We start from the raw sequence: 25922 nt of genomic DNA, 5'->3' as shown, positions 1-25922 counted from the left end.
CAGGCGTGCCTCACTTGATTGTGCTCCACAAATGCTGCATGTTTTATAAACTGAAGGCAAGATCCTCCATCAGCAAAAAGAGTACAACTTGCTTTATTGCAATATTCGCTTTCTTGTGACGGTCAGGAACCGAACCTGCAGTGTCTCCGAGGTGTGCCTATACGTTTTCTCTGAATCTGAAGACCTGTGAACTAAAGAGATATTATCTAGCCCCCACCACCTCCCCCACACCCGCAGCCCACACTCACACCATCTACATACCCATCATGCAGTGGTGAAACAGGCATAGGATAATTGCTATAGACCTTCCTGTTCTGAGGGGGGAAATGAGAGGCACGAAGGAGTCATTGGTTCATAGTGATTCTAAATTCTGGTGGGCACACATTGGATGTTCCTTGATTAGCTCTCAAGGCCTGGGAATAATTCTTTAAGGTTCTAAGCTTTGCTCTCTGAGCTCTTGACCCTCTGAGTCATCTTTCCTTTTTCATAAAATGTAGCATGTGTTTATAGCTGAGTAGTTTTCTCTGTCTGCTTCCTGTCAGTAGAATTTTGTGGGTCCAGTGGTCTCTTTTCTACTTTGTACTCTCACTGTCCCTTTCAGTCCAACTTAGCAGTGTGTTTGCTGATATAACGCTTTCAAAAATTTTGTGCGCCTCCTGTGAATCACATTGGGGTTTATTCCACTGGATAAAAGCCACATCCAAGAATGTTTTGAAAATATGGGCTCCTGCAGAGGTATTGAGGTACAATGCCCTGCAGCTTTTTAGAGGGTCTATTGTTTGCGAGGATCTATGAGACAACCTTGTTAGAGGACTTTTTGTATAACTGGTTAATACTCTGAGACCAGTCACCCTCTATCTTTCTGTGGTCTTAAAAGGCTTGCAGTCACCTCCTCAGTTCCATTTTTATGCCATGTTCTGGCAATGGCCTGGATTCAAACTTTGGAAGCCATTCTTAATTTTAGCACCTTTTGCCATTTTGAGAGCCTGAGAGTTTTCAAACCATACATGTCCTGGTTGGTTTTTTTGTTGTTTTTTTTTAAAGATTTTTATTGGGGAATTGGGGGATGGGAACAGCGCTGGGGAATTTGGGGAAGGGGAACAGACAAGTTGCTATTCTCTTGTTCTTCAGTCTAGTTGTGGAGGACGTTGCTTCACTGGCCCAAGTTGGCACCATCATTGCGCTCTTCCTGGGCGAGGCAGATCAGTCGCCGGCTTCTGGACGGCCGCTCACTGCGGCTGCTGGCTATACACGGTAGCCCATGGCAACCCACTGCAGCAGGGGACTGCAGCCTAGCCATTGCCGGCAATCCACAGCAGCCCAGCTCCAGGTTGAGCTGTTGTTCAGCATCTTAGCTGTAGAGGGCACAGTGACACTGGCCCATGTGGGATCCAAACCGGGGCTCTGCTGCTCAGAGCTCGCGCTCCCAAGCCAACTCTTAACCAATGAGCCACTCGGCCGGCCCCAAATCCTTCCAACTTCTGCCCACTGCCAAGTTCCAAAGCTAGTCCCACATTTTTAGGTTTTTATTATGGCAGCATCCCACTTCCAGCTTTCAAAATCTATATCAGTTACTTCTTCCTATATAACAAATTACCCCAAAACTTAGCAGCTGAAAACAAAAAACATTCTTTTTTTTTTTTTTTAAACCCATGGCAACCCACTGCCACAGGAGCTGCAGCCTACGCAGCCCAGCTCCAGGGTGAGCTGTTGTTCAGCATCTTAGCTGTGGAGGGCAGTGTCACTGGCCCTCATATGTGGGATCCGAACCGGGGTCCTCTGGCATCCCAAGCCAGTACTTAATCATTGCACCACTTGGCCAACCCTGAAAACAAAAAACATTTATGTCTTACAGTTTGGGTGGGTCAGGAATCTGGGTGCAGCTTACCTGGATCCTCTGCCTCAAGATGCGTCTTGAGGCTGTAATTAAGGTGTCTGCTGAGGCTGTGGGATTATTTGAAGGTTCAACCAAGGGAGAATCTACTTCCTAGCTCACTTGTATGGTTGTTGGCAGGATTCAATTCAGATCCTGTTGGAGGGAGGCCTCTTTGAGTTCCTTGCTAATGGGCAGTTGACATGTCTAGCTGGTTTCCATCAAAGCAAAAGAAGGCTAGCAGGACGCCAGAATCTTTGTGTAACCTAATATTGGAAGTAGTGTCCCATCACTTTTGCCCTGTTTTCTTTGTTAAAAGCAAATCATTAGGTCCAGTCTATATATGAGGGGAGGAAATTATACAAGGACTGAGAGGCAGGGATCATTGGAAGCCATCTTAGCAGCTATATGACCTTTGGCCATTATTTGCATGTGATGGTGAATCTGCATTTACTGGGTTTGAAAATTAGAAGATAGAGTCAAGAACACACCAATGAAATAATATTTATATAACACATTTAACAGTTTCTTTACAACCTTGTATCTTACTGAGACTTGAAAATAATTTTATGAGCTTAACTTCCTGCAAACCAAGTTTTGTTTCTACACAAATGTACCTGTTGTTCATATACTCACCTGAAGTATGATGGAATATAAGACTTTGATAGAGATTTTTGCAGTCAAAGCACATCTGACTATGGAACAAAGTATCATGGGCCTTTTTGTTTTTTCCCAGGTACTGATACATGTCAGTATTTACAAGATGCGTGAAGTGAAATAAATGAGTTCACTTACCCTAGATTAATTTTGAGATAAAAGTTATTTCTTTACATTTTAGTGTAGTTTTGGAATTATTGTACAAGAGGTAATATTGCTTACACTTTCAGTGCAATAAATGTAACTATACAAACACACAATTGAAGAAAAATCCTACTATTTTTTGGTATTGGAAGAGGAGGACCAGAAAGAATGGTTGCAATATCCAATATTGTTCTGGAAAATATATTTTCATTGGAAGATGGAAACCTTTGAAGCTTCTTTTGTTGTTGTTAGTCATATTTCAATATATTCATTATTCCTACCTCAAACCTCTAACTCTTGGCACAGAAACCATTTTAATCTAACATGTAGGCATGGCATACTGGCCTGATAAATAATAGTAATTACTGTTTTTCCCATAGATTATTTTAGTATCACTTGGTTCAAAACTTGACTTTGTGTGGTCTGATGAATACAGTGATGTTTAGGTTGAAAATGCATAGTCAGTGCATTTCAGTAATTTTTTCACTTTTGAATTTAGAACTATCATTTTTCTTCTCTGTTTCCCAGAATGTATGGTGGTATGTTATGTAGTTATACTATAAAAGCTTAAGGTGGAGTGGAGGAAGAGCGTTTATATAGATGCCTAAAGCTATTTATTTCAGAATTGCCACTAAATTTCGGGTTGATATGTGATATTGAGAAAAATTGCCAATAACAGTAACAATGTTATTAAATAACATTGTGGATATCCAACCATGTTTTAGGATACCATATAACACAGTTCCTTTCTAGATTATCCCAAATATATAAAATTGTCTTTCTTTTTCTCTCTTTTACAGGTAATATAACATTACAAAGCAAGATGGGTAACATCACAGTAGGTATGTGCTAACATGCTACTTGGTAAATTTTTTTTGAACTGTGTAGCTCTCAATTTATTTGAACTTGCATGAAAATAAAATTCAAAATTCAAACTAGTATTTACATAATAGAGTAAAGCAATAAAGTTAGTGGGATTTTTTTGTTTTGTTTTTTAACCATGGGAGAAGAGAAAGAACTGTGGAGACTTGAGTGTTTTCTTTTAAGATTTTATTGGGGGAATTGGAGGAGAGGAACAGCATTGGGGAATCAGAGAAAGGGAACAGACAAGTTGCTGTCCTTTTGTTCTTCAGTCTAGTTGTGGAGGATGTTGCTTCACTGGCCCATGTTGGTATTATAATTGCGCTCTTCCCGGGAGAGGCAGTCACTCGCCAGCCATTGGACAGTTGCTCATGGTGGCTTACAGCAGCTCACAAAAGCTCACGCCCGCTGCCAGCCAGTGCTACTACAGCCTACACCGTTGCCAGCGACTCACGGCAGCCCAGCTCCAGGTCGAGCTGTTGTTCACCATCTCAGCTGTATAGGGCGCAGCATCACTGGCCCTCATGTGGAATTCAAACCAGGGCCCTGCTGCTCAGAGCTGGCGTCCCAACCAATGTGCCACTTGACCAGCCCCTGAGTGTTTTTTACTGGCTTTTGAGTAATGTATAAAGCAAATTTGTAAATTTGACTCGTGAGTTACTTAGTTTTTGTCAATTGTAAATAAAGTGGCTACAGCCATTCTTAGACAAGTCATTTTATGGATATATGGATACATGGATGGATGGATGGATGGATGGATGGATGGATGGATGGATGGAGATATATATATCTATATCACCCTTTTGGGTAAATACCTAGGAATGGAATAGGTATGTATACGTTTAGTTTTCTGACAACTACCACACTTTTCCACAGAGTTCCATTTTACATTTTCTCCTATAATGTATGAAAATTCTAGTTGCTCCACATCCTCACCAACTGTTATTATATTCAGTCTTTTTAATTTTACCCATTCTGGTGTGTGAATAGTAATATATATCTGGTATTAATTTACATTTCCCTGGGGGTGTTCAGCATTTTTTCATATTCTTATTGGTCATTAATAAATCTTCCTTTGTGAAGTTTTGTTCAAATATTTTACCCGTTTCTAATCGGATTATTTGTCTTTTTATTATTGAGTTATAGAAGTTTTTTATATATACATACATATATATATATATATATATATATATATATATATATATATATATATATATATATATACTGGGAACAAATCCTTTGTCAAATATTGTTTTTCTGTATTTTCAGTTTATTTTCTTAATGGTGAACAATCAGGGTGAATGAAAAAATTAGAATTGCCTTCAGACAACAAGTTTTTTCATTTCTATAAACAAGAATTTTATACCTAACTGTATGTTACTCAGGCCTTAGAAGAGCTTATTTCAGTAAATTGGTAAATCTCTTTGTCTTAAATAGAATTAAATTTTACATTTTACATTAGGGGAAAAGCTCATTTCCTCAAAACAAATATTTTGCTCTAGGTGTTGGCAGACTTTGTGAGTAGAGCCAGATAATAAATATTTCTGGGGGGCCGGCCGAGTGGGTCAGTTGGATAAGAGTTAACTTAAGAGCACGAGCTCTGAGCAACAGGGCCGCTGGTTTGATTCCCACATAGACCAGTGACGCTGTGCCTGAGCTGAGCTGCCAACAGGTGGCAGGATGGCTCCTAACAACAAGACTGCCTGTTCGATGGTGGGCTACACCTGCCTGCAACTAAGACTGAACTCACACCTTGAGCTGAGCTGCCGCTTGATGGCTCAGTGGATAGAGCGTGCACTCTTAACAACAAGGCTGTTGGTTTGACTCCCACATGGGATGGTGGCTACACCCACCCGCAACTAAGATTGAACACAGCACCTTGAGCTTAGAGGCCACAAGCTGCTGACGAGCAGCCAGATGGTGACTGGTGCCCTCCACAACTAAGATTGAAGAACAACAACTTGACTAGTCCCCCTTCTTCAATTCCCCAACACTGTTCCCCTCCCCCAATTCCCCAATTAAAATAAGTAAATAAATAAATAAATAAATATTTTTGGCTTTGCAGGCCACACAATCTATCTGGACTATGCAACTTTTGTCATTTTAACACAAAAGCAGCCATTGACAGTACACAGACAAATGATGTATCTGTGTTCTAATAAAACTTTATTAATAAAAACAAGAGGTGGCCGTAGTTTGCCAACCCTGCTGTAGAGCCTAAAGACCGTTGTTGTTATGAATCTGCTGAAATTTTGTATTTGATGCCTTAATCCCAAAAGTGAAAAATGGGTAATGTTTCTTTGAAATTTCTTGATTGGTTCATTTGTGTTTTCCTTAAAGTAAAAGATTCACTTGAGAGAGTTGAAGGCAGCTCTTAACAAATCAAGACAACCTAACTAAAGTCTACTGAGTAACTTGGATTTTGAGGAATTGAGATTAGTATAAGCAAAACTGTTACAAAGAAACGAAAAGTGATTGTAGGAACCTGAGAGAGAAATTTGTTAGAATAGCAGAAGCTTCCAAATATTGGAATGGGTGTTGAAAAAAGATTATATATTATCCAATTGGAATATTAAGAGACTTGAGATGATTTAGGTATTATCATTTCTGATTTCAGGAAAATAGATTCAGTGTCCTCGCCATGATTCCTTTATTAAGAATATGTATAATTATAGTCCTTTATTTCTAGTTTAGATAATATAATTGATCAGCTTCTTAAATAATCCCATCAGTCATTTGGATCTTGTATATACATTCTAAACTTCCTCCCAAAACCCTGTCTTCCTAATTTCCATAATACAGTGCTCTCTCAGGAGCTGAAGTGCTATAAAAATAATTTGATTATCAAAACCATGATTTTCCTTGGACTCATATGTTTAAAAATAGAACTTTCTTCTGGAATACCAGGTCGTGTCTCATTTAAAATGAGTCAACAGGAGGAGATCCAAGATGGTGGAGTAGATAATCACTGTGGCTGCTTCCTTTCATGAACAAATTAAAATTACAACTAAATTATAGAACAACCTGAAGAACCATCTGAAATCTGGCTGAATAGAAGTTTTATAACTAAGGATATAAAGAAGGAGCCATGTTGAGACTGGTAGGAGGGGCAGAGATGTGAAACTAGCTAACCCAAAACCTTTGTGTGGCGGTTGAGAACTGGGAGGGATATCTCAGCTGCAGAGGTACCCGCCCCCCCCAGAGGAGCAAAGGACCCCATCTCCACATTGGCCTCCCCAGCCCAGAGTACTGGTGCCAGTAAGTGGAGTCCCCACCACATCTGACTGTGAAAAACAGTGGGGATTCCAACCATTTGAATGAGACAGAAGGTGGCAGGAAACCCAGGTGTCCTCTTAAAGGGTGTGCACACAGACTCACTCGCAAGCAAATGAAAGAGCAGAAGAAAACTCCAGAAAAAGAACTGAACAAAATGGAGGCAAGCAACATACCAGATACAGAGTTCAAAACAATGGTTATAAGGATGCTCAAGAAATTTAATGAGGACTTCAACAAAGAGCTAGCAAGCATTAAAAAAGATATAGAATCCATAAAAAAAGAACCATTCAGAAGTGAAGAGAACAATAACTGAAATGAAGAATGCATTAAAAGGAATCATTGCGTAACTTCCCAAGGGGAATACTTCAAAGGTGACTGTAGTGATATTCAGCAATGAGATATGTAGCACTTTTTCTAGGATGAGTTCGCGAACTTAATTGTCAGACCTCACATGTTCATTACAGCATTATTTACAATCGCCAAGATGTGGAGGCAGCCTGGGTGTCTGTTGATGGAAGAATGGATAAAGAGAAGGTGGTGCATATATACAATGGAATATTGCTCAGCCATGGAAGGGAATGGGTTCTTGGCCAGCTTTGGCAGCATGGATGGACCTGGAGGGAATTGTGCTGAGTGGAGTGTCAGACAGAGAAAGACAGATGCAATGTGATCGCTTATATGTGGAATCTAAAGAACAGAATAAACAAAACAGAAATAAACTGATAGATACAGAAAACATTTTGATGGTTGCCAGATGGGAGCAGGGTTGGGGGTCAGTGAAAAAGGAAATGGGATTAAGAAGTACAAATTGGTTGTTACACAGTCATGGGGACATAGGGTATAACATAAGGAATATAGTCAATAATATGGTAATAACTATGTATGATATCAGATGGATACTAGGCTAGTCTGGGGGATCACTTTTTTTTTTTAAAGATTTTATTGGGGAATTGGGGGAGGGGAACAGCCAAGTTGTTGTCCTTCAATCTTAGTTGTGGAGGGTGCAACTAGCTCAGCTCCAATTCCAGTCGCCATCCGTAGCTTGTGGCTGCTCAGCGCAAGGTGCCGTGTTCAATCTTAGTTGCAGGAGGGTCCCATGCGGGAATTGAACCGGCAACCTTGTTGTTAGGAACACATGCTCTCACCAGCTGAGCCATCCTGCAGCCTGTTGGCAGCTTAGCTTGGGCTCAGCTCACTGGCCCATGTGGGAATCGAATCGGCGACCCTGTTGCTCAGAGCTCACGCTCTTAACCAACTAGCCACTCGGCCAGCCCAGGGGAATCACTTCTTAAATTATATAAATGTCTAACCACTATGCTTTGCACCTGAAATTAATGTAAAATAATATTGAATGTCTACAATAAATAAAATACTAAAAAATTAAAAATAAATAAAACGAATCAACAGGAGAAAGCAGTACTTGATAGTAGATAATGGTGGGATGGGGTGCTAATAAAATTGCTCACCTAGCTTTACTTTCTGTGCCCTATGTTGCTTCTTTTGGAAGGCACTGCCAGAAGCTGTATACTGATAAATATATCTTTTAAAAAAGAACATCTTCATTTTGGGGAGGAGGGAAATTGCCTTGTGTGGTGTCTCTCAAGCCCAGCTTCCTATATGCTTCCTCCCTAACACAGAATACTTAGGTAGTACATTAATTTAGAAAACTTTACTTGAAGTGGCCTTAAAATTTTGCCTTTAGAAATCCTTTACTATAATACAAATGATTGGAACTAAAAATTAACTATCAAGAGTCAAATTAAGACCTACATATTTAATCCTGTACATAAAATTTGTTCCTTGTTCTTGCAATTAGTGTAGCTTTGAAGGTATAGGAGTCAAGTTGCAGAAATCAAGAAATATCTTTTGTGTTGCTGTTCCTTAGTATCTACATCTTGAAACTTGAGATAGAATTATAAAATTTAGAAGAACTTTCGGAACATGCTTGAGGAATTTTGAGAGAATTCTCCTTTATCTGAAGGAAAATGACAGTTTGGAATTTAATCCTTTCAAGCTTATTTGTTATTCTCTGCTATCAGCAAAGTGCATATTAGATATCTATTCCTTTGGTTGCATATAGTGTTCACTGGTAGTTGACATCAGTTTTTCCCTTTTGTATGTGTAATTTTCCAGGAAAACTCAGTGGTCTCTGTCAGACCAACAAGATCTTTGTCCAAAATTGTTATGATGGAAAACTGTGGGAATCTCCTTATTCCAACCACTGCCTGGACTAACAATTTCTGTTCACTTCTAAATCACTAAATGCATATTTCTCTAGGGCTTCCTCCAAAAGCTACAAATTTTCTCCATTATATAAATCTCCAAAATATGAAATTCTGTGAATGAAGCCTTAATTTGACTCTTGATAGTTGATTTTTAGTTTCATTCATTTACATTATAGAAAACGAAAAAAATTATGTATCTTTTGCTACATAGCCTTTTCAGTATCACCTTTGCTTTCTCTTTTGAAAATACATCTTGAGTTTTAATTTTTGTTTTTTGACAGCCTCCAAGAGATGGCCCATTATCAAACCTCAACACTGATAACATGAGGATGTAATTACTTAGTGGCTTAGAATATAATTATTTAGCTGTGCTTATTTCCCATTGAGGTGGGGAAGTGTGAAAGCATTATTTATAACCCACATAAAAATTTTTTATTTTTTTCCCTTAGAGAAAGCAAGAAATCAAGCTAATGTTTCATATATTTTATTTTATTCACATTGTGTAGCTCACATTTTGTTACCATATTTTTTACTTGGCTTCTTTTAGGATGCAGTAAGAGGCTTTAAAAGGAGCTTCTGTTGGTACCTGAGTAGAGAAATATTCATCTTTATCTAGCTATTCTGTGTCATTTATCTCTAGTGGCTTAATATGCCGGTATCAGTGTTTACTTTTGACACTTGAAAATTAAATAAATCTTGAATCACTGTATTGTACACCTGAAACTAATATAATATTGTATGCCAACTACACTTAAGTTTTTATTTAAAAACTTAAATAAATCAGTTCCAATAAAGGCCATTTTTCAGTATAGACTAGAGATAAATTGCAAATTATGGTGAAGTCAGATTTTGTTTTGGTTTTTTTTTAAGATTTTTATTGGGGAATTGGGGGATGGGAACAGTACTGGGGAATTGGGGGAAGGGGAACAGACAAGTTGCTGTCCTTTTGTTCTTCAGTCTAGTTGTGGAGGACGTTGCTTCACTGGCCCAAGTTGGCACCATCATTGCACTCTCCCGGGCGAGGCAGATCAGTCGCCGGCTTCTGGACGGCCGCTCACTGCGGCTGCTGGCCGCTCACGCTGGCTGCTGGCTACACACGGTAGCCCATGGCAACCCACTGCAGCAGGGGCTGCAGCCTATGCCGTCGCCGGCGACTCATAGCAGCCCAGCTCTTGAGCTGTTGTTCAGCATCTTAGCTGTGGAGGGCAGTGTCACTGGCCCTCATATGTGGGATCCGAACTGGGGCCCTCTGGCGTCCCAAGCCAGCTCTTAACCAGCGTGCCACTCGGCTGGCCCTGAAGTCAGATTTTAAACAGTTTATTCTCAGGTTGTTGTCTTTGAAGTAATGTAAAATTTATTTTAAAGAAAAACGTTGGCTTCTTTGTGAGTATACAGATGACTTTTTTCCATATTTTATAAAAAGTACATTATAATTTTTGGTGGTGTTTCACCATATTGTATACTTACTTTGTTTCCACTTTGAAGTAATTAAACCTCCTGATAAAATATACTTTTTAAGAGGCCTCTCTAAAACAATATGGTTTGGCCTTCTCATGGCAGTTGGATAGAATATTAAAAGTTCATATGCCATGGGAGAGGAGGAAAAAGGAGAAGCTACTTAGCACTGACTCTTCAACATTGTTCTCTTCTTTATCTGTCAACTTTCCCTTGAACTTGAAATGTTGCCTGATTGAAAACTGGAGTCAATGATGACATAAGGAAATTTGAGTGTCAAATCAACACCACCTTAATCATGATTTTCCCCCTGACTTAAAGAAAGATATCTGTTCAATTCCAGAAACTTAAAAAGAAATATTTAGATATAAATCAGTTTCACCTACTCTTCAAGTAATTCTGCTCCCTTTTCTGTACCTCTAAGAAATGCAACAAAACTTTATGTAGTCTTTCACTCTTAGCAGAACTTTCTATTACTAGCAAATTTGCTAAAAGGAGAAAATATAAGAGGTTTTGATTTTTATTAACTTCGCTACTACTTATATGTGACTGTACACTAGATAGAATTCTTTAGTAAATATTGAAACTTGATAATAACTAGATATTTCAGTGTTGCCAAGGATCCATTTCTTGCCTCCTACCCTTCCTGTGCATTAGGTTTTAGAGTAAACTTGTTTAGACAGGTTGCCTTAGATGTTTAGAGATAAGCTATGCAGGTTACTATAGACATAGGAACTTTTTATTGGTGTTGAGGTGTAGAATTCTAGATTCCTGTTTCTGTTTTCATTTTAAAGCAGAAGATGGCATATAGTTATGAGGAAAAAAAAAAAAGACCTTGCAAGACTTCGTTCCTTATCCTAATGTTGAAACAGAGCCTTTTATTTCAAGTTTATAATTCTAATTCCTCAAATAAGAATGATTGTATTTATGGTTTTTTTCTTTCCTCCTAGATTCATCCTCTGGATGTCTAAAAGCGTCAACTCATCAGGGTGCCTTAGATGTTTATGTCAGCCAGCTGGGGAAAGTGGAATTGAAATCCCATAAAGGTTAGCCAAGTGGAATGTTTTATTTTGACATATGGTGTAAGGAGGATTTTATATAACATTCAGGAAACAGATGGTCAAATTATCTAATCTGTAGTACTGACATAGTGATTTCAAGAAAATTTCTTCTGATAGAACCTGAGTTAAAGACTGGAATACTAATCCGCTTAGACCAGTAATCTTTGAAACTTTGGGGACAGATGGCCATGAGGACTACCTTTCCCTTTGTAGTGCAAACAATAATCTTGTAATGTATTGACTCTCTGTTATTGTGAAATTTTTTAGTGGTAATATTTGGGTTGTTCAGTTTAGTTTTATGTCTGAAATAGAATATTCTTTGGAGGGAAAATACTCCCATACGTTCTTTTGGAAGCTTTTCTACCAGTTTGTAAGAGGACCTTCTGAGGCCATCACTCTACAGTAACACTTTTTAAAATGTAATCCTGAAATAAAAATATCACCAGGAAGGTCCTCTAAAGTGATTGTTGACTTAGTCTCTTGAAGTACCAGACTTATGATATATCTCTTTCTATAATCTTATTTCTCATATATATATATCACTTATTCTAAGGGTCCAAGGCTTTCATTAAAAATGATACACATTTTAGTCATCCGAAGACTGAATATGAGTCTGTGTACATATACCCGCACACATGCATGGTGGCAAGTGGCTTGGGTACTAGGAGTATCTTGACCATGGGGGCTGAAGCGGCCCCGGGTGCAGAAAGTTAAGAACCGTAGCTCTGTATAAAAAAAAATTTTAAAGTCTAGAAGTTCTTGCATATTGGCCATAACAGGGCTATATGTATGACAAGGAAAATACTTCCTTACAGAGACCAGTTGGTCCTGCTGTTAGTAATTTCTTTGCCATGTTGGTTTAATACATTTTTGCCAATGAAGCTTGCTTGTCAGTGTCAAAATAAAATCACAAACACAGAGGTCTGAAACTGAAGTTCTTGCTGAGTGACAGGTGTGATTTGATTTCTCATGGTCAGTTTTTTTTCCTTTAAATAATATCATGTTCTCATTAAATTTCTAAGGGCTTCAATAATGCTGTTCAGGGTAGTTTGTAAATGCCCGAAGTCATATAACTGCATTCTCTTATTATGAAGACACAAGGAGAAGAAAACACACTAGTTACATTTATGTAACTAGTAACAGATTAAAAGCTCCTACATGAAAGTAATTTCCTATTTTGTATGGATAAAGTAAAACAAAACAAACAACATTGTTAATATTCATCCACTTAAAATATATTTTTAAAAAGATTTTATTGGGGAATTGGGGGGAGGGGAACTGTGTTGGGGAATCGGGGAAGGGGAACAGACAGGTAGACAAATTGCCGTTTTTGTTCTTCAGTCTAGTTGTGGAGGACGTCGCTTCACTGGCCCATGTTGGTATGATCATTGAGGCAATTGGTCGCCAGTCATTGGTCGACTGCTCACAGCGGCTCCTGGTAGCTCACGCTGGCTGCCAGCCACTCATGTAGCTCACGGCAGCCCACTGCAGCCTACGCCTTCGCTGGCGACTCACAGCAGCCCAACTCCAGGTCGAGCTGTTGTTCATCATCTCAGCTGTAGAGGGCGAGCGTCACTGGCCCTCAATGTGGGATCCGAACCGCAGCCCTGCTGCTCAGAGCTGGTGCTCCCAAGCGAGCTCTTAACCAGCTGAGCCACTTGGCTGGCCTCACTTGAAATATTTTTGAGTATCATCCAGGATGTTGTTCTGGTAACCTATTGAAATAGCATGTGATGTTGCAAAATTTGATTAGGATTATAATTTTGTGTTTTCTCCTACTGCAACCATGTTACTGGCAAAAGCTTAAAGATAACTGGAAGCAAAGATTTCTGTCTTACTTTAGGCCTCAATTCTCACTACATTTGGCAACAGTAACTTTTTAGAATGATGGAAAGTTATTCAGGATTCTGTTGCTTAATGGTCAGTAAAGACATCTGGAATCCTTTCCAACCCTGCCACCACCTTGCTATAGGCTCAAGAGCCAGCCCCTTGAGTCTCTTAGGGCGTCTCCATTTTGCCATGCGAAAAAGAATGTTACAATGATTGTTTTCTCTCTCCCTATGAAAGCCAACATGGTGACCTGTTAAACTTTTTTAATTTTTAAAAAAACAGTATTGATGTTAGTAACCATGAAGCAGTTTATGAAGTGAGAAGAGGTTGAATATATAACAAAAACTTTCCTTTCTAAAGATAGTGTTAAAGGGGACATTTGGGAAAGTCTTCAAGTCATGACAGTTCTTTATTTGCAAACAGTAATAGTTTTAGTAGTGATGGTTTTGTTTTTAAGGATGTGGAAAGAGGTGGGGATAAAACTATTTGCAATGCTTAATAATTTTAAAGCTCTCAGATTTAAGATACTTTTATTTAAGAACAGAAAAAAGTGTTCATAAAATTATCACAGTTGATGTATTTAGAGATATAAAGTCTTAGAGAAAAAAATTTTAAATCTATTATTTTTACTCTTTAAAGTATGTTTGGTAGAAAAACATGTGTCTTCTATTCATCTGGAAATTTTTCAGAGTTGTTTTTGGTGTTGTTTTTTTTTCCCTAAAGCCCTCATATCTGTTGTTATGGGGAGTCTCCTGTTAGTAGTTTACATTTAAACTCTGAAAAGCAATTTGTTTTTTAAATAAATAAACTAGTTGTAGTGATATGCTTTGTTCTTTTTGTGAATAGTTCATCAGTCTTACCCCAAACTTGCAGCTCTAGTTAAGAGTGCTAAGAAGATATGAAATTACTTAGGGAAACTGAAGCTGATGTTAACCAAACTGGAAGGCAAACAGTTGCCCATAAATACATTCATCCTGAAAGGAATCTTTATAATATTCACAATGGATGTCACCCTGACCATCTTTGTCCACAGAGCTGGGGTTCATGTTTTATGGCAGAAGCCTCGTACTTTTTCAATATGTGAGAAACAGAGAAAGAAAAACTTCTGAAACAGGGGTATGCTGGTGAGTTTGCACTGCAATTATGCAGTTGCTTTGAAAAATGATTCATAGCTAACAGAACATTTTCTTATTTCTTCCTTTAGAAGCTTGAGTTACTACAAGACTGTAGGAAAAAGTCTTGCCTCTGGTACCCAAAAGACTGTAATCCATTGAGAAACATTAGTCCATCAAAATTCAATTATTCTCTTTTTTACTATTGTTACCTCCTCCTCGCAAGGTACAACTAAAAGCACAAGAGCTTAGGGTTCTGGTTATAATGATCAGTGAGGTCACAACACAAGTCCTGTAATACAATGAGGTAGCAGTATGTGAAATACCACAGTGGGTAAAAGCGTGGGTTTGCTGTCATTGAACTGGATCTAGATTCCAATACTAGCTCTAGTGGGAACTTGAGCAAGTTCTCATCTGTATAATCAGGATTATAATAATACGTCAAAGTTGATATGGAGATTAAAATTGTCTGGCTCTTAGTAAATGCTCAATAAATGGTAAGTCCTGTCTACAAGCTACATGTGTAGTAAATTGCTAACTTTTCTGGCATTGGATAAGGTAATGAGGGCTATCGGTAAAAGAAAAAATAGTAGTTCATAATATCCTAATGACTCATGCTCTTGATGGAAGTTACTGTGAATGCCTTGGGAGTAAGGAAATGTTGACCACCTGGGAGTAAGGAAAAGACACTACTGTTTAAATAAAATATGCTGAGGAGTAAAGACAGCATGCCAGGAGCAATGCTACCCATTCATTCATTTTTATAATATGTTCTGATACTTTTGATTTCTTTGCACTAATAAGCTCTTCTTTAAACTTATTACAGGCTCTATTCTTGTCAAGGTCCCATCTTCGCTTCAAGCTCATTTACAGTTATCAGGGAAAGAGGTTGATATGAACTCAGAAGTCCACGTTCAAGAAATGGCTGAAGCTCATAAAGACGATGGTGTAATAATTACTGGTAAGGAGGCAGCATTTTGCTATGGAAGATGAGTAGTCATTGTCCATACATAAGTAGAAATATATACTTAATTGCAGTTTTAGTCTTTTATTCCTTTCTATTGTCATATTTTGGTGTTTAACACTTTTTTGCTTCCAACTGCTATCAGTAACACAGTGCAGACATTTAGTCTGAAATACTCAGTAGTCCTGTCATTGGATAAAACTGATTTGAAATTTTTTCCTATCTCAAAGAGATATTTGCACACCCATGTTCATAGCAACATTATTCATTCACAGTACCCAAGAGGTAGAAGCAATCCAAATGTCTATTGATGGATGATGAATGGATAAATGAAATGTGCTATATACTACACATAGTGGAATATTATTCAGCCCTAAAAAGGAAGAAACCCCTGTTATATGCTACAACATGAATGAACCTTGAGGACATTATACTAAGTAAATTCAGCCAGTCACAAAAAGAAAAATACTGTATGATTCCACTTCTATGATATATCTAAAGTAGCCAGATTCATAGAAACAGAAAGAAAGGGGAGAGGAAAATGGGGAGTTGTTCAGTGGGTATAGAGTTTCAGTTTTACAAGATGAAAAAATTCTGGAGATCTGCTGAATATACTTAAAACACCACTGAACTATAAACTTAAAAATGGTCAGGATAGTAAATTTTATGTTATGTGTTTTTTATTACAATTTTAAATGTTTTAAATCATTAAATTTTTTTATGGCACAGATGTTTTCTAATTTTGGACTTAAAAATCAACTAAATACATATATTATAATGCAAGATTTGAAGTTCTTTATATGATTAGAATAAATAGGAATTTGGTTTTGTATTTTGCAGATTGTAAACTTGTTCCTTTAGTATAAAAAATTCTCAATTCCAGAAATGTGAATAGTTTTTGCACATTTTTCTAATTACTCTGGCTGCATTGATGACTAATACTACTTTCTAAAATATTTATTGTATAGATAATACATATACATAGTAAAAAAATAATTAATGCTGGTGAGGCTTTCCTTTAAATCTTACCAGCATCAAGAAAGACACTGAAATTAAAGTTGTACATGCATTTATACTCTAGGCTAACTCATGAGCTAATGTCTAGAAAAATAAAGTGTGTCTGGTGGTGGTGGTGCTGGTGCTGGTGCTGGTGGCTGTGGGGGTGGCTGAAGCTTCATAATATCAAACTTCAGTTTTGTGTGTCATAAAAGTTAAGAAAGCAGTCTTAAAAATATAGAATATTAACTAAAAGCATAACAGCAATAAAAATAACACCTGTACACTCTCATATCTAACTGAATGCCTAATGGGCAGACTTTTAGTTACATAATGAAAATTTGATGGGGCTGGCTGAGTGGCTCAGTTGGTTAAGGGTTAGCTTAAGACCACGAGCTCTGAGCAGCAGGGCAGCAGTTCGATTCCCACATGGGCCAGTGATGCTGACCCTGATCTGAGCTGCCACTGAGCTGCCAACAGGTGGCAGGATGGCTTAGCTGGTGAGAGCACGTGCTCTTAACAAGGCTGCTGGTTCAACTCCCACATGGGATGGTGGCTATATCCACCCACAACTAAAACTGAACTTGGCACCTTGAGCTGAGCTTGCCGCCTGGATGGCTCAGTGGATAGAGCACATACTCTTAACAACAAGTCTGCCGGGTTCAACAACAGCAAAAAAAAAAATTGATGAAAATTTAAGCGTATTAAGTGTGCTAAGAATCAACTTCTTGTGATCTAATAAGCTCTTGAGTTTGATAAGGAACCAATAGAATTACCTTTTTTTGGCTCCAGTAATCTAAAGTAAAAATACAAACTTGTTTAATAATGTTCTGAATGATAGCATAATCAAATTATTTTACATGTGTTAAGAATGTTTGAATTATAAAGTTATTCTGTCATGTTTCATTCTGTTACTCATGAAATTATATACCTTTCTGAAATATAGATTTAGTTTTAATTCGGTTTTAAAACCTCATTCTCATCATTTCAGCCTTTAAAAAGGCCTCATTAAATCATTTAAGAACACTTCCTAGTTCTGTCATTGGATAAAATCAGTATCTGCAGACCTGATCTCTTTATTAAGTTCTTACCCATTTCATTACACTAAACCAGTACCACCTCAAACTTAATATATTTAAAAACAAACAATATTCTTCCCTAGCCTCACTGCTCCTCCTGCTGTCTTCTGTATTTTCCTTCATTTGGTCAGTCAGCTACCTACAGTGTCAGTCAGGCCCTAGGAGTGCAAAGATAATAAAGTATGGCATCTCTGCCAGTCCAAGGAGTTTATGTCCTAGCAAGGCAAGACAAATACAGTACAGTGGAATACATGTTATAATAAAGGTATATACGTAGTACTGTGAGAACATGTAGGTGGCACATCTAAATTAGACTAGCACTGTAACTTTGAGGAAGTGAGAGAAGTCCAATATAGCTATAATAGAGAGTAAGGGTGATAGTGACATAAAAGGAGACTGGAGAGTTTGGGAGGGGGTCACATCATATAGGACCTATTTGGATTTCATTCTAATTGTATTGCAAAGGCACAGAAAAGTTTTAATCTGGGGTTCACATAATCAGATTCAGTATTAGAAAGATCACTGAATGTTGAGTGGAGAAAGACTGGAAAAGACAATGATGGAATGAAGGAAAAGCTAATTAGCAGGTCACTGTAGTAATTCAGGATTAAGAGTTCAGTGGCCTGGACTCCACAGTGATGTATCGTAAACTCCATATATAAATAAGCCTTCAACAAATTTTGGTTGAAGAAATAGATAAATGGATGCTATGAGGAAGATGCATGCTTACCTAATTGGTTATTATCAAGCTTCTCAGCCTATTTAGTTTTTTTTGTGTTATTTATTATTATGTCTTGCATTCTAAGCCCCTACTTCCTAAACCAGCAAGGCTCAAATTGCAGAATGAAGTTTATTTCCTGTTCATGGCACAAGAATCTAGGTACTGATCAGCAGAGTTCTTTTGTAGAGTAGCACATGATATGCTACAAGGTTGGGCACCAGATCTATAGGTTGCCTCTGATATTAGATTAAATCCATTAGAGTGATAATACAGAAGGACCTCAGATAAAGACAGAGCAGTCTCTTTTGGAGAGAGTTGTATGAACAAGTTAATGGGTTTAGAGAACTTTCATAGTTCACTTTGATTGTAAAACTGTTTGGTGCCCAAAAGACCACAGACCTTATTTATCAAGTGGATGGAATAATTTAAGAGGCCTAGAAAATTAGAGCACATTGCTTTTCCTGTGGAGATTTTCAATCTGAAACCCAATTTTGGAAATAATGAAAAGCTTTATATGTGAGTTGTTATTATAGGCAGCTGAGCTCATCTCATCTGGGCCTTTCTTACAGAGCCTATGAAGCATAGAAACAGAAATACCCTCACTGCTTAAGAGGCCTGGATTGTATCTGTACCATAATCTCTGCATGATCTGTGCAAGAAGCCATGCCATAAAATTTAGTCCTCAGGGCTCAGGCTTGCCACAAAGTTTGATGTTTTAGCCCTGTAATTTTATTTGATTTCCTGCTTCATGGTTTCCCTTGCTGTTGCTGTCATTGACAAACAACTGTATGTTGTATAATTATTAAAGTGATTTACAAGTATTATGGGCTATTCTGAGGTCAAAAGAAAGCCTGAGACTCTCTCGGGCTGAAACATTTACCTACTAAAAAGCTGTGCAGTATGTGTATTCTTTGGGGTGCATTCTCAAATCCTTATGAGACCCTTGGTTCGAACTTTCATGCTGTGTTCATATATGGCAAACTTAACAGATAGTAAATGGTTTAGGTAAGATATTTCTAGGAAAAAGTTGACTTCTTTCATACGTTTTAGATGTGGTTCATCAACTTAGATGTGAAACCTCACTGTGGTATATCAAGCCATTCTCTAAGCCCCAAAATGCATGTGGTCCTTTTGTCCTTTTGTCCTAAAGCTCACCAATTTAGATGTTTAGAGAGTATTAGAGATAAATTATATTGCTAGCCAAATGATTGTTGTCACGGTCTTAGTAGGGAAGGTGGTAACACTGGCTTCACTTTATTTTAGTCAAACTGGATTTGTAAAACAAAGAAAAAATAAATTCATTTGAGATCAAAATAAACCAAGAAGAGAGTTCTCATTCAGCATATTTTTGGGCCGGAGAGTTATACAGTTAATGGTATTGTAATTTATGATGGAAATTTGGTTCATGGATTGGAAAAGAGGTTGAAATGGCACTAAACCCATAGGATGGCATTTTTCAGATCTAGAGACACTGTTTTATCTGCAAATGGGAAAAAAAATCTAGTCTTTTCATATGAATCATAGAAGTACATTTTTTTAGAAAACTCTGACGTTTTTATTTTCTCTAAGCTTGATAGCATATGGATTTGTCAGTCCTATAGACATACTTTAGGATAACAGAAGAACTTTAGTAACAATGAAGAATGCTGCTGACTTATTGGCTGTCTGCTTAAAAATACTTTGACAGAGAGTTAAGGAACTGCCTTCAGTTTTTTGTGCTTTTATGGTGTTTTTGTTTCCCCATCATTTTGTTAAAGTGTAAGATCCTGGAAATGTCAGATAATTAGACATCAACATTGTTAATGTTTGCCAAAAAAAAAAAGACAAGTTTTGATTCTATTAATCTGTAAACTTTATCTGTAAGGCCAGATAGTAAATATATTAGATTTTACAGGCTACATATGGTTTCTGTTGCATATTCTTCTTTGTTTTTGTTTTTTTATAGCTCTTTAAAAATGTAAAAGTCATTCTTACCTTTTAGGCCATAAAAACAGCCTTCAGGCCAAATTTGGCTATAGTTTGCTGACCCTTAGACTGGAGATCAAAACTCAGGCCCCATCTTAGAGCAATTGAATTCTGTTTGTAATGCCTGGTGTATTTTTTATTGTTTGTTTTTGGTTTTGTGTTTATTTTAGTCATTCAAGAAATACTAAACCACAACCAAATCATACCCTAAGTGAACTCTTCCCAGTACTGAAGAAAAAATGATTTATGCACATAAAAGTATAATCATGTGAGATTTAAGAAACAACACAACCATGGAAGATACGTGATGGCTAATAAAAACACAAAAACGTATTCAACATCACTAGCCGTTAGTGAAGTGCAAATTAAAACCAGAATGAGATACTACTACAAACCTATTAGAATGGCTAACATGAAAGATACTGATAATACCAAATGCTGGCAAGGATGTGAAGAGATTGGATCTCTCCTGCATTGGTGGTTGGTAATGTAAAATGATATAGCCACATTAGTATTCAGTCTGGCAGACTGTTAAAAAACTAAACATGAAATTACCATATGACCCAGCAATTATACTCCTAGGCATTTATCTTAGAAAAATGAAACTTAATGTTCACATAAAAACCTGTACACAAGTATTCATAGCTTTATTTGTAATAGCCCAAAACTGAAAATGACTAAAATATCCTTCTACCATTAAACGGTTACACAAATTATATGCTCATATAATGGAATACTATTTAGCAATAAAAAGGAACAATCTATTGATATGCACAGCTTGGATGAAACTTCAGAGAATCATGCTAAGTGAAAAAAGCCAGTCTCAAAATGTTACATACTGTATGATTCCATTTATATAACATTCTTGAAATGACAAAATTATAGAAATGGAGAACAGACAAGTGGTTGCCAAAGGTTAGGGAAGGAAAGGGAGGATAAGACTATACAGGGATATCACAGGGGACTTCCTTTGTGGTGATAGAACAATTCTGTATCTTGATTATAATGAGTATATGAATCTATACATGTGATAAAATATCATAAAAGTATACATAAGACATACAAAAAAGTGAGTGTGTGCAAAAAATGGTGAAAGCTGAGTAAGATCTGTAGTCTAATTAATTGTACTTTGCCAACCTTGTTTTAATAATGTACTATGGTTATGTAAGATACCACCATTGGGGAAACTGGGTCATGGGTGTACAGGACCTCTTTATAGTATCTTTGCAACTTCTTGTGAGTATTTTAAAAGAAGTTATAGAGAAAGAGGAGAGCACATGATGGAGGGAGGAAAGGAGGGAGGGAGGGGGAGAAGAGAGAAAGAAACAGTGAAGTCTTCCAGGCAAGTAGTAGAATAAATAAGTCTGATTTACCCTTCTACCCTAAACAACAACAGCAAAATTTTTTAAACAGATAAAACACATGAAAAAACAGTTTCCAAGACAGTAGACATCAGGCAAAGAAAGAAAGTGATCCCTGAGAGATGGGGGGAAAAATAAGCCCCTGTTTACTGCCTTGAAAGGGTCTCCATGCTGTAGTTAGTACAGAGGGAGAGGGATCTAATGTGGAACTCAGCAGACACTGATTAGAGGACACCATGATGAGACTTCACAGAAAACAAGACACCTAGAGTTCATAGGACAAAATACCAGAGGGGATAGAGCCTGGTGCTCACACAGGTCCAGGAATAATGCCTGTGCCACTTGCCAGACTGGAAAAACTCATAACTCATGGGGGCATTGGTAGAGGACTTAGTAGTTGGAAACAATTAGCCCTAGACTGAGCACCCTTCCAGAATTGCCTTACGAATTATAAAAGCAAAAGATGAAAGGCTTAAACTGTTTCCAAGCAATTTAACTGCATCCCTAAACGTTTACAGGAATACAAAAATATTCAGCACCCAACAAAATAAAACTCACAATATCTGGCATCCAATCAAAGATTATCAGACATGCAGAGGCAAGAAAGAGAAAAATATGACCCATAATGAAGGTAGTATCAATGGAAACCCACCCAGAACAGACACAGATGTTAGAATTAGAGAAGGAAAATAAAATAGTTATTACAACTGTATTCCACATGTTGGAATAAAGTTTAGACATGGAAGATATAAAAAATACCAAAAGTGAATTTCTAGAAATGAAAACTACAGTATCTGAAATGAAAATTTCAATGGATGGGATTAGACAGAAGAATTGAGAAAGAAAAAGTCTCTTCAAGAATATTTCTTGGGCAAAATTCATTCATTGTACACTTGTTCAAAACCTGCAGTATGGTTGTCTTTGTTATTATGCCAAGTAATTGAGAGAAAATATAACACTAGGCACCATTAAAACTAACTCAAAGATATTTTCTTGTCAGTAAAAATTTGTTGTCAAGATGTCTTGGGTTGCACTTTTGTCTAAGGAAGACTGTAAACAGTTAAAGAATGTTGACAACATTAAAATATTTGGTTATGGAATTGTGTGTGGTATTAGAGGGTTTTTTGTGATATAAATGCATTAAAAATAATACAATTTCAGAATAATTATTTTCATGTTGTTTCATTAGTGTATAATTTATTTTCCTGGCCAGCTGGTAAGCTTCTTGAGTATTAGCATGTCTTTTTACCTCTTTGACCCTCCCTAAAATACTTAGCATGGTGCTTCCCATAGTGGGTGGTCAGTAGTGTTTATAATGTAAAAGAGGGAATCCTCCAGCTATGAAGCACTGAAGTGTAATCTGCTCTAATAGGCAGTGGCAGAATTAGCCCTCCGAACCAAATGTAAATAGTGTCTGTTATAATGGGGGGGGGGCGGTGCAGGAGAAGCTCATCTTAGACAAGAAGCTTTTTAAGCCTGCTTTAATACCAAAGAATTAAATTCTGTAAGTTACTTAGAGGCCTGTCTTTGTCCACAGCTAGTGCTGATTAGACCAGTACATTTGGGGTTAATTAATGACTGATGCATTTTGACTAGGTATTTGGGGAAATAAATTAATTAATCCAAAGACCTTGGAGACTAATCTATTTGGGTAGATTTGAACAGGGCAGATTTAGAGAGCAAATGCTAGAGTTTGAAAACATGTTCTGAGAAGAAACTTTTCCTCCCGCTTAATAGAAGCCAAACTACACAGGGATTGGGTAGACATTTCCCATTTCTTGGTCAAAGAAACATTTTCTGAGTTTCACTGGCAAAAGGAATTAAATAAGGAGCAAGGTTTCTACAACCTCAAGTTCTAATATGTGTCGCAAGACTTCTATAGGAAGAAATTTATAAACTTTACAAATTAGAATAGAGTCTCCCCAGAATCAGGCTAATGTATGAAGAGCTTCTAGTACATTACTGGTTGGCAAGATAGAGAAAGCTATTTTCAAGCAACCTGAATGGAGGTTTATAAACTGTCTTGTTTTTTGAGTATTGTCTAAGCTAAAATCGCTGTGTACGTATTTTGTTAGTAGCAGCAGTACCATGTGTGGCCTCTACAGCTGCAGAAGAAATTGGCTTCTCTCTCTATAAGCAAGAAATTCATGATTGGGAAGGGGACCAATAATATATTAAGGAAAAGAATCTTAGATTTTTGGGAAAACCTTACTATTGTTGATGCTTTAATATTAATGCTAAGTGGTGTAAAAAATAAAGTTAGAGCAACCAATGTTTAGGATTTTCAGTTCCTTCTCTATGTTTTATTTTTTTTTTATTAGTTTCAGGTATACAAAGCATCATAATAGTTAGATGTTTACACCCCTCAGTTATTTCTCTATGATTATTTGAATCACTAGAAAAAGAAATTCTGGGACCGGCCAAGTGTCATACTGGTTAAGATTTGGCTTGGGACGCCAGCTCTGAGCAGCAGGACCCTGGTTCGGATCCCACATGAAGGGCCAGTGACACTGCACCCTCTACAGCTAAGATGGTGAACAACAGCTCGACCTGGAGCTGGGCTGCCGTGAGCCGCCAGCGACGGCATAGGCTGCAGTGGGGCTGGCTGGCAACTGGCGTGAGCTTTCGTGAGCTGTTGTGAGGCGTCGTGAGCAGCCATCCAATGGCTGGTGAACGACTGCCTCACCCAGGAAGAGCGCAATAATAATACCAACATGGGCCAGTGAAGCGACATCCTCCACAACTAGACTGAAGAACAAAAGCACAGCAACTTGTCTGTTTCCCTTCCCCGATTCTCCAATGCTGTTCCCTCCCCCAATTCCCCAATAAAATCTTTAAAAAAAGAAAGAAAAATTCTGTATAATACAAAAACTATGGGTGCAGGTACCTTGAAACCCTGACCTACCAAATGCAGCACAGGCATAAAAAGAGGAGATTAAAACTGACAGAGCTGAGCCCCTTAATGATGAGGAGTTAGAAGAAAGAGATGCTTCTAACACAGGGATTTACCAATTGGGATGAGAGATTTTAACCAGTTTAATGAGAAGTGAAGTCATGATGATACTGAAAATATAGCAAGAGAGATAGAAGGAAAAACTCTAGAGGAAGGTCATTGAATATTCAGCTGTGTTCTGGGAAAGATGCAATGAATTCTAAGACATAGAGAAGATTATGGCTCAGATTAAAGGGAGAAGCAAGAATTCAAAGAAGAATTTGTATAAAAGAAACACTTGACATGAAGATTGGATGATACAAAAGCACCTTTTCAGCAGTAGGAACATCATATGGAACTAACAAAGGAAAAGAAACTATACTAAAGAAAAAGATTCTTTCTTGATTTGTGTGCTTGGATTCAACAAAGAAATGTATACGAAGAATTAAGACAGTATATTCATAACTCAGTTCAGATTTGACTGTAGTCTTAAATTCAGAATTTTATGAAGCACCAGAGGCAATTTAACACCTTAATTACCTTGATTGAAAGAAAAAAACGTGGAACTACAGGAATAGAGATGGGGAACAAACCTAAGGAGCTCTGTGATTGCCACAGCCTATTATGTTGAGAGAGTTTCTGGGCTGCAGGGCTGGCAGCAGGGTTGGGGGGTGGTGTGTGATAACAGGCAGAGCCCAACAGACGACTTGAGTGACCTGGCTGAACTGAGCATTTAGGGAGACCAGAGCTGCTAGAGTTCACAAAAGAGTTCCAGAAAGGAAGGAGCTGCATAGGGAGCTTATGATCATTTGGCAAAGTACTGATCAGCATGTGTGTATGTGGAAACTACTTGATACATGCCACAATGTGAATGAACCTCAGAATAATTATGCTGAGTGATAGAATTCAGAATTTGAAAAAAAATGTACACACTGTATGATTCCATTTATAAAAATTTTAGAAAATGATTCACAATAGCTAAGACTTGGAAACAACCAAAATGCCCATCGGTAGATGACTGGCTTAAGAAACTTTGGTACAGGGCTGGCTGAGTGGCGCAATGGTTAAGAACTGGCTTGGGACGCCAGAGGGCCACGGTTAGGATCCCACATATGAGGGCCGGTGACACTGCCCTCCACAGCTAAGATGCTGAACAACAGCTCAACCTGGAGCTGAGCTGCCGTGAGTCGCTGATGATGGCTTAGGCTGCAGCTCCTATGGCAGTGGGTTGCCATGGGCTACTGTGTGTAGCCAGCAACCAGCGTGAGCGGCTAGCAGCCAGCAGCTGCAGTGAGCGGCCGTCCAGAAGCCAGCGACTGATCTGCCTCGCTTGGGAAGAGCGCAATGATGGTGCCAACTTGGGCCAGTGAAGCAACGTCCTCCACAATTAGACTGAAGAACAAAAAACGA

The 25922-nt window shown here is 37.9% G+C and overlaps 1 protein-coding gene across 6 annotated transcripts in view; it reads left to right on the top strand.

Moving 5' to 3' along the window:
* Window positions 1-25922, top strand: part of FAM185A (family with sequence similarity 185 member A) — a 74711-nt gene that overhangs the window by 25547 nt on the left and 23242 nt on the right. For all 6 annotated transcript variants that reach the window (XM_019655125.1, XM_019655121.1, XM_019655120.1 and 3 more), the window contains 3 exons: window positions 3475-3516; window positions 11442-11537; window positions 15321-15455. In XM_019655125.1, the coding sequence (XP_019510670.1) occupies window positions 3475-3516; window positions 11442-11537; window positions 15321-15455 (273 nt within the window). The remainder of the gene's footprint in view (window positions 1-3474; window positions 3517-11441; window positions 11538-15320; window positions 15456-25922) is intronic.

Source organism: Hipposideros armiger, unplaced genomic scaffold, assembly GCF_001890085.2.
Source record: "Hipposideros armiger isolate ML-2016 unplaced genomic scaffold, ASM189008v1 scaffold_236, whole genome shotgun sequence".
Taxonomy (NCBI): domain Eukaryota; kingdom Metazoa; phylum Chordata; class Mammalia; order Chiroptera; family Hipposideridae; genus Hipposideros; species Hipposideros armiger.
Note: the sequence above shows the minus strand (reverse complement) of the source record. Positions and strands in the feature narration are given on the sequence as shown.